At 41.7% G+C, this 15577-nt stretch overlaps 1 protein-coding gene across 4 annotated transcripts in view; it reads right to left on the bottom strand.

Moving 5' to 3' along the window:
• Positions 1 to 4855, bottom strand: part of LOC131931346 (zinc finger MIZ domain-containing protein 1) — a 114888-nt gene extending 110033 nt beyond the window's left edge. For all 4 annotated transcript variants that reach the window (XM_059288123.1, XM_059288125.1, XM_059288124.1 and 1 more), the window contains exon 1: positions 4620 to 4855. In XM_059288123.1, coding sequence (XP_059144106.1) covers positions 4620 to 4670 — 51 coding nt within the window. In that variant the 5' untranslated portion in view covers positions 4671 to 4855. The remainder of the gene's footprint in view (positions 1 to 4619) is intronic.
• Between the last annotated feature and the right edge of the window lie 10722 nt (positions 4856 to 15577).

Genomic DNA, 15577 nt, shown 5'->3' with positions numbered 1-15577 from the left:
TTCGCGTATGTAGCAAAACCTCGTGACTTACATAGTTGGAATGTGTGATCTCGTCTACCATTGTGAGTGGTCTTTCAAATTGCTGTATGTGTGTTTGTACCTAGGCTGTATGTGTGTTTGTACCTAGGCTGTATGTGTGTTTGTACCTAGGCTGTATGTGTGTTTGTACCTAGGCTGTATGTGTGTTTGTACCTAGGCTGTATGTGTTTGTACCTAGGCTGTATGTGTGTTTGTACCTAAGCTGTATGTGTGTTTATACCTTGCTAATGTTTGAAAGCCAACAGGATACATAAGACAATGCTAAACAAAGACCCCCCACCCCACCCACACCACATCCAATATGACACCCCCCCCCCCCCCACTAGGGAAGGAATTATTGAGATGGCTCGTATTGATTATGTGGTCTGAACTAGCATTGCCAGTGAACATGGGGTATTTGACAGCTAATTAATTTGTTAACTGAGGGTTTGTGGGTTTTGTATTTGTTAACTGAGGGTGTGTGGGTTTTGTATTTGTTAACATTTGAACAATGTGTTTTGTATTTGTTAACTGAAGGTGTGTGGGGTTTGTATTTGTTAACTGAAGGTGTGTGAGTGTGTGGGTTTTGTATTTGTTAACTGAGGGTGTGTGGGTTTTGTATTTGTTAACTGAAGGTGTGTGGGTGTGTGGGTTTTGTATTTGTTAACTGACGGTGTGTGGGTTTGCTTTTTGTTAACATTTGAAGAATGGGTTTTGTATTTGTTAACTGACGGTGTGTGGGTTTGGTATTGGTTAACATTTGAAGAATTGGTTTTGTATTTGTTAACTGAAGGTGTATGGGTTTTGTATTTGTTAATTGATGGTGTGTGGGTGTGTGGGTTTTGTATTTGTTAACTGAAGGTGTGTGGGTTTTGTATTTATTAACTGAAGGTGTGTGGGTTTTGTATTTATTAAATGTGAGTGTGTGGGTTTTGTATTTGTTAACTGACGGTGTGTGTGTTTTGTATTTGTTAACTGAGGGTGTGTGAGTGTGTGGGTTTTGTATTTGTTAACTGATGGTGTGTGGGTTTGGTATTTGTTAACATTTGAAGAATGGGTTTTGTATTTGTTAACTGAAGGTGTGTGGGTTTTGTATTTGTTAATTGAGGGTGTGTGAGTGTGTGGGTTTTGTATTTGTAAACTGAAGGTGTGTGGGTTTGATATTTGTTAACATTTGAAGAATGGGTTTTGTATGGGGTCTCTATTTGTATGGGGTCTGTTTTTGTATGGGGTCTGTTTTTGAATGGTGTCCTGTGTTTGTAGTAGTGTAGGACTGATATAAAAATTAGCCAATCAAATTATCGACTCGCTTTGGTGCTTTAAGTTAATGAACAGACCACGTGACCGTAGCAAGTCACGTCATGTGACGTCACTTTTAGCCCAGCTATATTTAGTAACAGCATGACGTGCGTCGCGCCCCACCCCCCCCCCCCTACAGTAGCAGCATCAGCTAGATCTAGTAGCATATTTGAAGTTTAGCTGAAATGTGCTTGCAACATACCATGAAGGTAGCATATTAACTGCACTAGCATATAGGATGGGGAGCTTTTCTAGCAGCTTATAGCATACCTAGAGTGAAGCATAGTGCCAGTGGCGTAGCCAGGATCGTCTCAAGGCGGGGGGGGGGGGGGTTCCAATTTTTACCCGGGGACAAACTTTCGATTTGCACCCCCCTTCAAACTTTCGATTTGCACCCCCCCCCCCCTCAAACTTTCGATTTGCACCCCCCCCCCCTCAACCTTTCGGTTTGCATTTGCACCCCCCCCCCCCCTCAAACTTTCGATTTGCACCCCCCCCCCCCTTATACTTTTTATATATACCGAGGGGTCTATGGGGGGGGGGGTTATGACCCCCCATAACCCCCCCCCCCTGCCTACGCCACTGCATACTGCTAGTTAAAAAGACGAAAATCTATCACTTTAAAATGTGACGAAATGAGGCATTAATTTAACCTCAGATATTACCCCATTAAGTTGTAACCATTAATTTAACAGACCACAGTAGTAATAATATCGTCGGTCTATGCGATGCAAATCTTTGAACCCATACAGATCTAATCTATGTAGATTTACATACGTTTATGTGCAATCTAGAAGGAGCCAACACATTTTTTTTTTTGGAATTCACTAGAAAACAAACATTTGTTTTACTTGTAATTAAAACTAAAAAAAAAAAAATCCATTAAGTACACGGTGCATAGCTTGTGGTAAATTTCTGGGCATATGCCCACTCTGCCTTTAGGCGAACTTGGCACTTCCCAGCATGCAGTAGAGCACATCTTCCTGTCTACTCAGCTCTGTAATCCCGCCAGTTGAAGCCAACTAAAAACAATTGATTTATCATTACCTGCAATCGCGCGCGATTTAAGACGCGGGCAATGACGTCACAAACGTATCATTTATCAAGCGGTTCTTGATGTAATTAAAATGCTGAAGCATTTATTGTATTGCTGCTTACTCCAGCCTTAGGCTAATGGGGGAGAGAATTATTTTTATTTATTTTACTTTTTGACGTATTAACTAAACAAGGAACGCTGTCAACAAGTTGTGGTCACGACGTATTTCATCATCGCCACGATTTATTACACCATTAATACCACTCACAACGTCACTAATACCGCTTTTGACGTCATCACTACTACCCACAAGGTCAAACGAAGGACACATAACGTCCTGAAAACTACACATCACGTGATCAACATCGCTCAACACGTCATCAATATATTCCGTCACGACCACAACACATTATAACATCACTACCGCCCATACTGTTACCAACAGGACACATTACGTCACAAAAACCACACACTGCGCCATCTACATCGGCCACAACGTCATCAACGTGACACATGACGTCATCAACACGACATAGACTGTCACCAACACTACCCACAACGCCATCATCAACACGACACACAACATCATCTCGACAAAAAACATCAACACGACGACAAATCCCAAAACAAATGTTTTTAAAACCACGCATCACGTGATCACAAATTCAGTTCCCCCGGGGATTATAGAACAACCTGGAGATAAAACATAGATAAAGCAACACATTGCAATCGAGTCACCACCACAGGCCAGACCCTTATCGTGAGCACCAAGCCAAATCCGCTCAGCTGTTGCGCACATTAACATGGCCAGTTATGAATTTAATCTTCCTGAAGATTCGTCTGTTCATATGTTAGTAGCATGTGTTCACCTTTTTTTTTGTTTAAAGTACTCGTCATAACAAATGAGACGTACTTAGGGTTTAGATAACAAGGGGAGGGGGGAGGTAGAATGGATGTTTACAATGCTGGTGTGTTGTTCAGGTACTAATTAGTGATATGTGTAGTCGGGTGGATATTTATTCACTCTGTTTAATCATGTGACAGTTCGGTATAAAGCTAATGTATGGGTATGGGGGGGGGGGGTGGTTGCATAGAGGGAATGTTGGAGAAGGCAACTACTGGGGGCAGACTGGGGCAGAGGAACTACTGGGGAAGAGAGACTAAGAACTACTGGGGCAGAGAAAGAGAGGGAATTCTGGGGCAGAGGAGTATCTGAGGCAGAAGGACTGTTGGGACAGAGGGACTACTGGGGCAGAGCTACTAGGAACTAATGGGGCAGAGAGAGAGAGAGAGAGAGAGAGAGAGAGAGAGAGAGAGAGAGAGGGGGGGGGGAGGGGGAATACTGGGGCAGAGGAGTATCTGAGGCAGAAGGACTGTTGGGACAGAGGGACTATTGGGGCAGAGCTACTAGGAACTAATGGGGCAGAGAGAGAGAGAGAGAGGGGGGGGGGAGGGGGAATACTGGGGCAGAGGAGTATGAGAGGTAGAGGAACTATCGGGGCAGAGGGAATACTAGGGCTAGGGAATACTAGGGCTAGGGAATACTAGGGCTAGGGAATACTGGGGTATAAAAATAGTGTTTATGTTGACCATTGTCCACTGTGTATAGGTTAAGCGTATAGGTCGACCTATCTGTATGTGACCCTGTTGTATTTGACCCTGGTGTATGTGACCTTGACCTACCTGCTTTATACACTGCAGCCGATCGTTTGTCTGTTGTATGTGACCCTGTTTTATGTGACCTTGTTATATGTGACCTTGTTGTATGTGACCTTGTTGTATGTGACCTTGACCTACCTGCTTTATACACTGCAGCCGATCGTTTGTCTGTTGTATGTGACCCTGTTTTATGTGACCTTGTTATATGTGACCTTGTTGTATGTGACCTTGTTGTATGTGACCTTGTTGTATGTAACCTTGACCTACCTGCTTTATACACTGCAGCCGATCGTTTGTCTGTTGTATGTGACCTTGTTGTATGTGACCTTGTTGTATGTGACCTTGTTGTATGTGACCTTATTGTATGTGACCTTGGTGTATGTGACCTTGACCGACCTGCTTTATACACTGCAGTCGATCGTTTGTCTGTTGTATGTGACCTTGTTGTATGTGACCTTGTTGTATGTGACCCTGTTGTATGTGACCTTGTTGTATGTGACCTTGGTGTATGTGACCTTGACCGACCTGCTTTACACACTGCAGCCGATCGTTTGTCTCTTGTATGTGATCTTGTTGTGTGTGACCTTGTTGTGTGACCTTGACCTACCTGCTTTATACACTGCAGCCGATCGTTTGTCTGTTGTATGTGTTTTTCCATGTCAGGCCGGGACTAGCATGCCATTGGCTGGCGGCAGTCACATGGCGGCACATCCGATTGGTTGAGTTGGGATATGATGACGTCAGGCCAGCTCCCCGGGGGTTAGGCTAGGCTAATTTGTCTGGGGGTGGTCGTGCATGGTTGGTCACGAGGACAACCTGGCGGGTTGCTGGCAGGGTTGGTACAGTGGGTTGTCAGCCATCTGGGGAAAAATAAAACACGTCAGTAACGCTGAGCTGATCGTTGACAGGGTTGGCAGGGTGAGAAGTCAAGTTGACCACTGGTCAGTTAGTACTGGTTCAACCTAACCCTGAACTTGACCTTAATCTTAACATCATGCTTGACTTATTGTGGTTAAACATCATGCTTGACTTACAGTGTTTTAACTAAATCACCACATAACAAATCAACCGTGAGAAACTCAGATTTTCTTGAATTATCAGTCAGTTGATTATAAATACATGAGATTTTTTATCATGCATTTCAATATAGGAAAAAAATCATGTATGATTAAAGGTTTAACCCAGATTATTTTTGACGTGCTTGAATCAAAAGTCTTCACGCAATGTGGCCACGAGTTCAAATCCCATTTGAGACTACATATATCAATTGATCAAATAATTATTTTTTGTGTGTGTTGTATTTTAAAAATCTTTGACTAAAATATGAAGAATTGCCACCAGAACAAGAAATCGAAGACAAAGTTAGCTCTATATATAAATTGTTGATAAAATTAGTTTTAGACATAGTTGGTACTAACAGTATCTTTATAAAGCAATACATAATATAAGTATACGTAGAATGGGGCAGATGAAGTAGAGTTAACCTATTTATCCAAGGGAAACTGGTCAGCACTACGCTCGGTGGTCCTGAAATTCCGCGAATTGTGTCTGCACCATCAATAGCAGGGTGGACTAGTGGGATCGAACCCGTGAACCGAACTCGGGACTTTGGGCGAGTAATTGGACGCTTCAAAACTCGACCACGCCATATCCGAGCTTTACAAAATGGACATTTGAAATTACAAAACTAGTTCTCTAAATTGACATAATGGACATTTTAAATAACAACAAAACTAATTCTCTAACTTGACATAATGGACATTCGAAATAACAAAAAAACTAGTTCTCTAACTTGACATAATGGACATTCGAAATAACAACAAAACTAGTTCTCTAACTTGACATAATGGACATTCGAAATAACAACAAAACTAGTTCTCTAACTTGACATAATGGACATTCGAAATAACAACAAAACTAATTCTCTAACTTGACATAATGGACATTCGAAATAACAACAAAACTAGTTCTCTAACTTGACATAATGGACATTCGAAATAACAACAAAACTAGTTCTCTAACTTGACATAATGGACATTCGAAATAACAACAAAACTAGTTCTCTAACTTGACATAATGGACATTCGAAATAACAACAAAACTAATTCTCTAACTTGACATAATGGACATTCGAAATAACAACAAAACTAGTTCTCTAACTTGACATAATGGACATTCGAAATAACAACAGAACTAGTTCTCTAACTTGACATAATGGACATTCGAAATAACAACAAAACTAGTTCTCTAACTTGACATAATGGACATTCGAAATAACAACAAAACTAGTTCTCTAACTTGACATAATGATACAACTCTACCTCAGTAAACAACAAAACTAGTTCTCTAACTTGACATAATGATACAACTCTACCTCAGTAAACAACAAAACTAGTTCTCTAACTTGACATAATGATACAACTCTACCTCAGTAAACAACAAAACTAGTTCTCTAACTTGACATAATGATACAACTCTACCCTCAGTAAACAAGCAAAGATATTTCAACAGCTGTGTGTTTGGCGTATTAAACCATCTGGACTTATTGAATTCTACAAGCAACTATTTAAATCTACATTCCCGTGTATAATGTCAAACCACTTCTCAACATCTGCAGCCTGTGTCCAAGGTATTTAGGGTTATAATTTATTTACACCTATAAGAAAACTCAGAGTTCAATCCGAAATCAATTTAAGCTCACAGTTTTGTAGAGCTAATCCCGCATACGACTGGTTTTAAACTCGTTTTAAAGGTCTAACCGGTTCGTTCAGTGGTTCAAGGTCTATCAAGTTCGTGTAGTGGTTCAAATGTCTAACCAGTTCGTTTAGTGGTTCAAATGTCTAACCAGTTCGTTTAGTGGTTCAAAGGTCTAACCAGTTCGTTTAGTGGTTCAAAGGTTTAACCAGTTCGTTTAGTGGTTCAAAGGTTTAACCAGTTCGTTTAGTGGTTCAAAGGTTTAACCAGTTCGTTTAGTGGTTCAAAGGTTTAACCAGTTCGTTTAGTGGTTCAAAGGTTTAACCAGTTCGTTTAGTGGTTCAAAGGTTTAACCAGTTCGTTTAGTGGTTCAAAGGTTTAACCAGTTCGTTTAGTGGTTCAAAGGTCTAACCAGATCGTTTAGTGGTTCAAAGGTCTAACCAGATCGTTTAGTGGTTCAAAGGTCTAACCAGATCGTTTAGAGGTTCAAAGGTCTAACCAGATCGTTTAGTGGTTCAAAGGTCTAACCAATTCGTTCAAAGGTTTAAAGGTCTAACCAGAACATTCAGTCATTGTAAAGGTCTAACCAGTTCGCTCGAAGGTTACCCTTGCTCTATAGTTGTTCACAGATTGGCGTAGAGGAAAGGATTTGTTCTCTTGACTGTACAGTTGTGTTTCTCGAAAGAAAGTTATTAGAAAATAAAACCCGGTTATCTCCCTCTGATTATCAATTGGGTACAGATTATCTGCCCTTAAATAAAACTTGTGTGTACACAAGGGCTGAGGTCCTTGAGTACGGAGAAGTTGGTAAGTTCAGTGGGATGGGATCATTTCAGTAGGATAAGTTCAGTAGGATAAGTTCAGTAGGATAAGTTCAGTAGGATAAGTTCAGTAGGATAAATTCAGTGGGATAAGTTCAGTGGGATAAGATCAGTGGGATAAGTTCAGTAGGATACATTCAGTGGGATACGTTTTTTTTTAACGGGATACATTGGTCATTTCGTTGGGATTAGTTTGTTAGGTCATAGGAATAAACTGGTTAATTTAATAGGATAAGTGCTTTCGTTTAATGGGATAAGTGCTTTCGTTTAATGGGATAAGTGCTTTCGTTTAATGGGATTTGTTCGAAAGTTTTGATGTTATAAGTATAAGTTGATGGTTGAATATGATATATTTTTGTAACAAGATCGACGTCATTAGTAGATTTATAAGAAAAAACAAACATCGATCACATCTAAAGGAGTCTAGCGTGTATCATTATTTAAACATTAGATAAGTTGGTAACATAAGCAGGATAAATGTCGATAGTTGAATAGAGGGCCGTCAATAGTGGAGGCAATGTTGGTAAATCCATACTTAAATCAGATAAATACTTTACTCAAATAAGATTAGATCTCAACTTACCGAAAATAAGTCGACGGTTTAAAAAAAAAGTTCGTTGGTTTTCTTGGCTTAGTTTTTTAGTTGAGTGGGATGTTAGGTTGATGTATTTATGATGTTATGTTGATTTATGTAGAATGTTATCGTTGATGAATGAAGGATGTTATGGTGATATATTAAGGATGATAGGTTGATATATGTTAGCTGTTATGTTTGATGAATGAGGAATGTTAGGTTGATGTATATAGGATGTTGAGTTGATACATGTAGGATGTTATCTGATGAATGGCGGATGTTTTTTGATGTAGGAGGTAATGTTGCTGAATATAAGATGTTAGGCTATTGTATGTAGTATATTATGTTGATGTATGGGATGTTATTTTTGAAGTATGCAGGATGTTAGCTTGATGATAAGAAGCTGTTTAATCTAAAGGTTTAAACCTACATCCTACCATCACAGATACAGAAACGTCTGGGTTAGGATTGGGAAAGGTTTAAACCTAAACCCCAGATACAGAAACGTTTGGGCGCTGGTAAACTTTTGTTGCCCTTACTAAAACTGTTTATATGACTTAAAGGTTTTTCTAGGTATGATGACCCTTTGGCAGGGGAAGTAGAGCTTATCGATTTCCAGTGTACATCTTAATAATAAAAAAAAACATGGACACAAAAGTATATTGTCAAGTTGGTAAAGTACATTTTAAGGGAGAAATTGGCAATGGTGAAATTTTACTGGATAGTGGTCACATTTTAATGAATAATGGTCAGGATATTTCACATAGAAAGGTACGAGACAATACCTCCATAATAGTTAAAGTGCGAGACATAAATTACCATTCTGTTACCCCAACTTACCACCAATCTGACCGTTTGTTACCCTCTGCAAACCTACCACGCTTGACTGACTATCGATCACACCAGCAAGATGGTTACGTAAGACCCGCCTCACGCCGGCAACAAAGACGATGATGAGGCGAATAAAAAAACGATCGCCGCCTTATCAATTTATACGTGCTAGAACAAAGCGTTTAATCCTCCCACTGTCACCCACTGAGATGGCACCATGTGTCTGTGTAGACTGAGATGGCACCATGTGTCTGTGTAGACTCGACCTCTGGCGGCGTTCGATCTCGGTCAACCATGCGTGAAATGTGAAATTAAAATCAATCCATGGAATTTGACTTTTTCTTTCTCTCAACGTAAAACCAGTTATAATGATGTGCTTGATGTTTGATTTGATGAGCTGTGATGAAGTGTGTCAAGTTTGATTTGGTTAACTATGATGATGTGTGTCAAGTTTGATTTGATGAGCTATGATGATGTGTGTCAAGTTTGATTTAACCAGCTATGATGATGTGTGCCAAGTTTGATTTAACCAGCTATGATAATGTGTGTTAAGTTTGATTTAACCAGCTATGATGATGTGTGTTAAGTTTGATTATGTCGGTTCAGACGATGTGTGTCAAGTTTGACTAAACGACTTGACGGTTAAAGTTCCAACCACTTTCTGCTTCGGCCATTCAGTCTGGTGCTGTCTTTTGTTGCCTTCTGAGCCCTCTGACAAAAGTAAACAAACACCGTGAGGGGTCAAAGTTCGTGAGCTAATTCGCTTGGTTTTACACGCGATCTCCATCGATTGCCTCAAGAGACTCGCATTTAGCTCAGCTACACGTACCCCCACCAATGCTCGCATTTAGCTCAGCTACACGTACCCCCACCAAAGCTCGCATTTAGCTCAGCTACACGTACCCCCACCATAGACTCGCATTTAGCTCAGCTACACGTACCCCCACCATAGACACATTTAGCTCAGCTACAAGTACCCCCACCATAGTTCACATTTAGCTTAGCTACACGTTACAAGTACCCCCCCCCCCCATGCATCTCCCATATATTACCCTATCACATATTTAGCTCACTCTGACCTATATCTACATTCTAGGTTTGGTCACCAAGAAATTTTTCCCCTCTAAAGTAGGACGCTGCACTAACTATTTCTAAAGCATTCTACTGGTCAAACTACATGCGAAGGTCAAGATTAGAATAAATTTTAAACTGTCGCATCAGGAAATAAAAATATCTGGAGTAAGATGGCGAACTGTGGTTAAAATTTCACTCAACACACTACATCATGGTAACATAATGTATTTTGTTGTCATTTTGTTGAATTTCTTTTTTCTGAACAGTTTAAGAAAAAAATTACTATAAATCAAAACTCTGCTCAAAGTTTACATGCATAAAAACTTTTGTGAATGAATAGAACGGAACTTCCGATGACGTCACGCCGAGGACATAAACCGAAATTTTTGTTGGCTTCCGGTTTGTGCTAGACGCACTACACATATGCATTACGAAAATACCACCACACAAACACCAACATAAAACAGCACCATAAAAACAATTTTTTTTTTTAATAAAAGGTAAATAAACAACGGAATATGGAGTCTGGTTAAGAAAACAAAAGGGCGTGAACGAAAAGGAAACGCCCACTAAACAAAACCCACCTTACAAAATAGCGGGCAGTGCTCGCCACTCCACGCATTGACCAATTAGGACAGCTAATCCACGCATGAATGCACAAAACTTGACCGGTTGAAATCACACACTTGATCTGTCGCTAACTCTCAGCTAGGGACGGCAAAATAAAAATAAAAAACTTTAAAAAAAAAAAATAACGGGCAAGAAGACTGTGTTTGAAACATGCCCCAATCAATACCACCCCCACCCCCTCGATACCACCACCCCCACCATACCACCAGCCCCACCCCCGCTGTAGAGATGTGACACCTAAACGTCTTTTTTTTTTTCACTGCTCACTCGAGCACGAATCTAAGGGCTCGGATCAATAGAATCACATTTAACAGTTGCGGTGTCAATAGACGAATCGAGAGCTTAACTCGAGAAACGAGAGCTTAACCCAAGAAACGAGAGCTTAAATATGTCCACGATTCATTCAAGTAAAGGCCTGACTAGAACACTTCGTGTATGATTGAGATCACAAACTAGGGGAGGGAACCTATTGAGATTAGGGTTAACAAAGGGAGAGTAATCGAGGCAAGTACCCTGTTTAACAAACAGCCAAGTTGGTGGCAGTTGTTTAAGACAAGTTGAAAAAAAAAATGTCAGATAATTAACTTAAAAATATGAACCAAGATAAAATATAATTATGTTTACTTGTGGTACAACAAGATTAATTATTCACGAGAAGAGGGAAAAATAATGGGGGGGGGGGGGGGGGGGGGGAAGCGAGATGCTAAAAATAGCTACACGAAGTCCCATAACTCTGTATAAGTTCCATAACCCGTGTTAGATAACAATAAGCGAAATGAGTTGACAGACGAGTAGCGGGGAGGGCAATACGAATCTAGAAAATGTCTTTAGCTCTCATCTCTGGCGAGGCGCGTGAGCGGGCGCGCGCGCATGCCGACGTGCTCAGCCCGAGGGCGGTGGATTGCAACAAAGTATTGATTCTTTGAGCCGATAGCTGCCAGACCTGGGGAGGCCTCAGTGAGGGGGGGGGGGGGGAGGTGCATGGGGGGAGGAAGAAAAAAAATCTGATAGGGGATAAAAAAAATGTAGTGTTTAGTATTAAAGTGCGTGAGTGTACGTGTGTATGTGTGTATGTGTTTGTGTGAGCGAGCTTCGCGCGTGCTAGGGAGAGAAAGGTAATACGGGCGGAGGGTGGGGGGTTGAACAAGGGACGTAAGCCGATGATGTTGGGACTTATTAAGTAGATCTTTTGTGTCTGGTTTGTTTGGGGCTAATCAAATGGAGCGCGATGCAAACATACAGCTACAAACAAACAAACAAACGGCAGGGTATTACAAACCCGTTTGTCGTCAGGATGCGAGTGGGTGTTTTTTCCCTGCACGATACAGCGGTCTTTATGGTGTAGAGTTTTGTTTCTCTATCAATGTATGGGCGTTGTCATAGGTGGGGTGGGGGGGAGGGGGGGGTGTGGAAGGAGTGGGGGTGGAGGGGTGGAGGGTAGGGTTGGATATATAATTTGGGTATAATCAAATTTGTTGGGGTAGGGATACTATATTTGGACATAACTAAATGTGTTTTTGATACAGGTATGGTGTGAGAGTGGGTGGGCAAAATTAATTAATTACACAGGTTCAATAAATAGAATCATCATTAAGAAATTTATATCAGAGAAATAGTAATTGAACTCATGAGTATAGTGCTGTAATGTATATGTTAATTGAGTTAATCTGAAGACACACACACACACATTCACACGATTACAAAACACAATCAAGAATTCTTTTCTCATCTCCCTCCATTCCTCTCCCGTACCCCCTCCCCTCCCCACCCCCACACATACCCCAGTCATCAACGGATCAATGATATGAAACGGCGCCATCTTAAGATCTCTTTCTTTTGGTTACTCATTTAATCTCTGGTTCATATTGTTTTTTCTCTCTCTATCTCTCCTTCTCTCTTTCTCTCCCCCCCCCCCCCTCCCTCTCTCTTTATACCTGCTTCTAATTTTTTTTACTGCCCATCTTTGTTCTCTAACAGAGGCAGATAGAAAAACTCCGGCTATAAAATGTGTTTTTCCTTCTCTCACGATCCCCCCCCCCCCCCTCTCCACATGCAGTCTTACCCAGTGAGTGCATCTACACGAGCGTGAAGGTTGACAGCAGAGGGGTCACGAGGTCAAACAAAACGATGCACCCTCACACCCCGAAGTGGGTCACAAGGCCACACCACCGTGCGCCCCTACCACACAGGCACAGCATCATTAAATATCAAACATCAGCATCAACACAACTTTAAACGATACAACAATTTGAAAAATTACGTCGCTCATAACAGCGAGATCAAGGGGGATTACTTTAAAAAATAAATCAAGGGAGGCAATGACGAATGCAATATGGAAGTCGGTATAAATAAACACCAAAGTCTTGACAATCATCGCATTACCTCACTGTCCTAACCTTAATGTCTGCATATAAATATGTTGTATGTATGTAACATGAAATGTATTGAATGTGGATAATGCACATATTATAACAAAAAGGATTTGAGGTGTTATTTTGTTACTTCTTGTTGGTGTTAGTATAAATCGACGATATACTACAACAATCATATGATTGCAATATTATATAACCTCCATTTGTTTTCTTTTTTCTTGTTTTTCGTATTATTTTTGCCATTTTGAAAAGTTCAATGAATAAATTAATAAAACAGTTAACGACCGTCATGCATTCATTATGTTAAATTAAAAAAAGAAAAGCTTTACAACTGCTAAGGTGTAAATATTAATTGTCTAAATTGGCGTGATTTTAAAATACTGTGTTTGTAGTACACAAGGGTGTCCTAATTTGTACGATTGGGGGGAGGGGGTGGGATCGAATTCGTCAAAGCGTTAATGCACAGAGCTAAAGCTGATAATGAAGGTGAGAATGACAACAAGACAGTGCCAACCGGCAAGTCAAAAGTGGCCAGATCAACCCATCACCTGGCCACCCCGATGCACGCGCCCGTGTATAAATATGTGAGTAACGCAAAAAGTCGGCGTGCAGGCGATTAAACTTTAATGGCGGGAAAAAAGGCCCGTCCAGGGGCCTTAACCCAGTGATTGGTTACTTGGTTACGCCCCTGTCGTCCCCGCCCTTAAGAAAAGATTTCTCCTAAGTTGTCACTATAGCGTGTCAACGTTTTTTTTTTTCAGTCCATTTTTTTAAACTTGCAGGATCCAAGAGGGGGGAGGGAGGGGAGGGAGGGGAGGGAGGGGAGGGAGGGGAGGAGGTGGATGATCCGAGAGGGGTGAATAAATCAAAACAGTGCTTTGGGAGGAAGGTGAAAATAAACAACCTCAGCGTAGAAAGAATTTAGCGAATTTTCGTCAATTTGTCCGGAGGAGATTTGTGATCTTACTGCCGGGTCAGGGAATGGGTCGGTGAATTTTTCATGAGGGGGGGGAAATCAATGACGTCACGTGTACGAGAGCCGGAGTCAACTAATGACTTAAGGAGTCGGTTTTGGAGGCAGTGGCATTAGTAGTGTCAGTGGCAGGAGCAGAAGTGGCTGGGGGCAGTGGCAGGGGAGAGTGGCAAATGGCATTAGTAGTGTCAGTGGCAGGAGCAGGAGAAGTGGCTGGGGACAGTAGCAGGGGGAGAGTGACATGTGGCATTAGTAGTGTCAGTGGCAGGAGCAAGAAGTGGCTGGGGGCAGTGGCAGGGGAGAGTGGCATGTGGCATTAGTAGTGTCAGTGGCAGGAGCAGAAGTGGCTAGGGACAGTAGCAGGGGAGATTGGCATGTGGCATTAGTAGTGTCAGTGGCAGGAGCAGGAGAAGTGGCTGGGGGCAGTGGCAGGGGAGAGTGGCATGTGGCATTAGTAGTGTCAGTGGCAGGAGCAGAAGTGGCTAGGGACAGTAGCAGGGAAAGTGGCATGTGGCATTAGTAGTGTCAGTGGCAGGAGCAGGGAGAAGTGGCTAGGGACAGTAGCAGGGGAAAGTGGCATGTGGCATTAGTAGTGTCAGTGGCAGGAGCAGGAGAAGTGGCTAGGGAGAGTGGCACTGATGGTGACACAAGGAGTGGCAGTGGCATAGAGGCACTGACAGAAGCAGTGTCATTGCAAAGTGTTAGTGGAATTTGTAGAGGCAGTTGCCTAAAGCAGTGGCATAGACTCCCAGCTTTATCCAACAAACGACACAAGAGACAAAGTTCCACAAGTCGATGCCAGTGTTGACACAGTCTTCGACCGTTAGACTGTTAGCTCGCGTGACAGTTGGACCGTGAAATTAATTTTATAGTTCTCTCCCCTTGCGCTCAATAATTTTCTTAATCTGCGCTATAATTGGCGTTAGTAAGTTTTCTAATTTAATTGGCGTCAGTAGGTCTTTGCCGTTTTAATTGGCGTCAGTAAGTCTTTGTCGTTTAATTGGCGTCAGTAACCCTTTCAATTTAATTGGCATCAGTAAGTATTTGTGTTTTAATTAGTGCTATTAAGAATCGAGCGAGTTAGCTAACTACCAATCAAAGAATCAACCCATCCGAACACACCAGCCCACCCCTCCCACCCCCGCCCTCCACCACACACAGTCTTTACCTCCCCCCTCCCCGTGAGTCAACTAAACTCGATAATTCAATTCCTCACTTCTCCAATCGCCCCTCCACCTGTATAAACCTAATCAATACCCACAGAAACATCACAGACAATCAGATATCGATTTCCGATGTCCGGGTTTCGCTAAACAAAATCGCCGTTGAAGTGGGTGAGTCCCATTAATCATGTAGAGACTTGAGCACAAAAAACACACGCTCCACACGGAGCCTACTCCATTAATGCTGAAAGACATATGTATATAGTATGTATCGCTGATTGGGTGTGGCGTGTTGCGCTTATTGTGTCACCAGTGTTTTGACTTGTGTCACCAATCGTTTAACTTGTGTCACCGATTAGAGATTTTGTTTGAACAGCTCTTAGATGGTGTAGTCAGTGGTGGGTGGTGAAGTGGTGCAGTGGTTTGATCAAAG

The sequence above is a fragment of the Physella acuta genome, unplaced genomic scaffold (genome assembly GCF_028476545.2).
Source record: "Physella acuta isolate Inbredline_101_S28 unplaced genomic scaffold, ASM2847654v3 ptg001947l, whole genome shotgun sequence".
NCBI lineage: Eukaryota > Metazoa > Mollusca > Gastropoda > Physidae > Physella > Physella acuta.
Note: the sequence above shows the minus strand (reverse complement) of the source record. Positions and strands in the feature narration are given on the sequence as shown.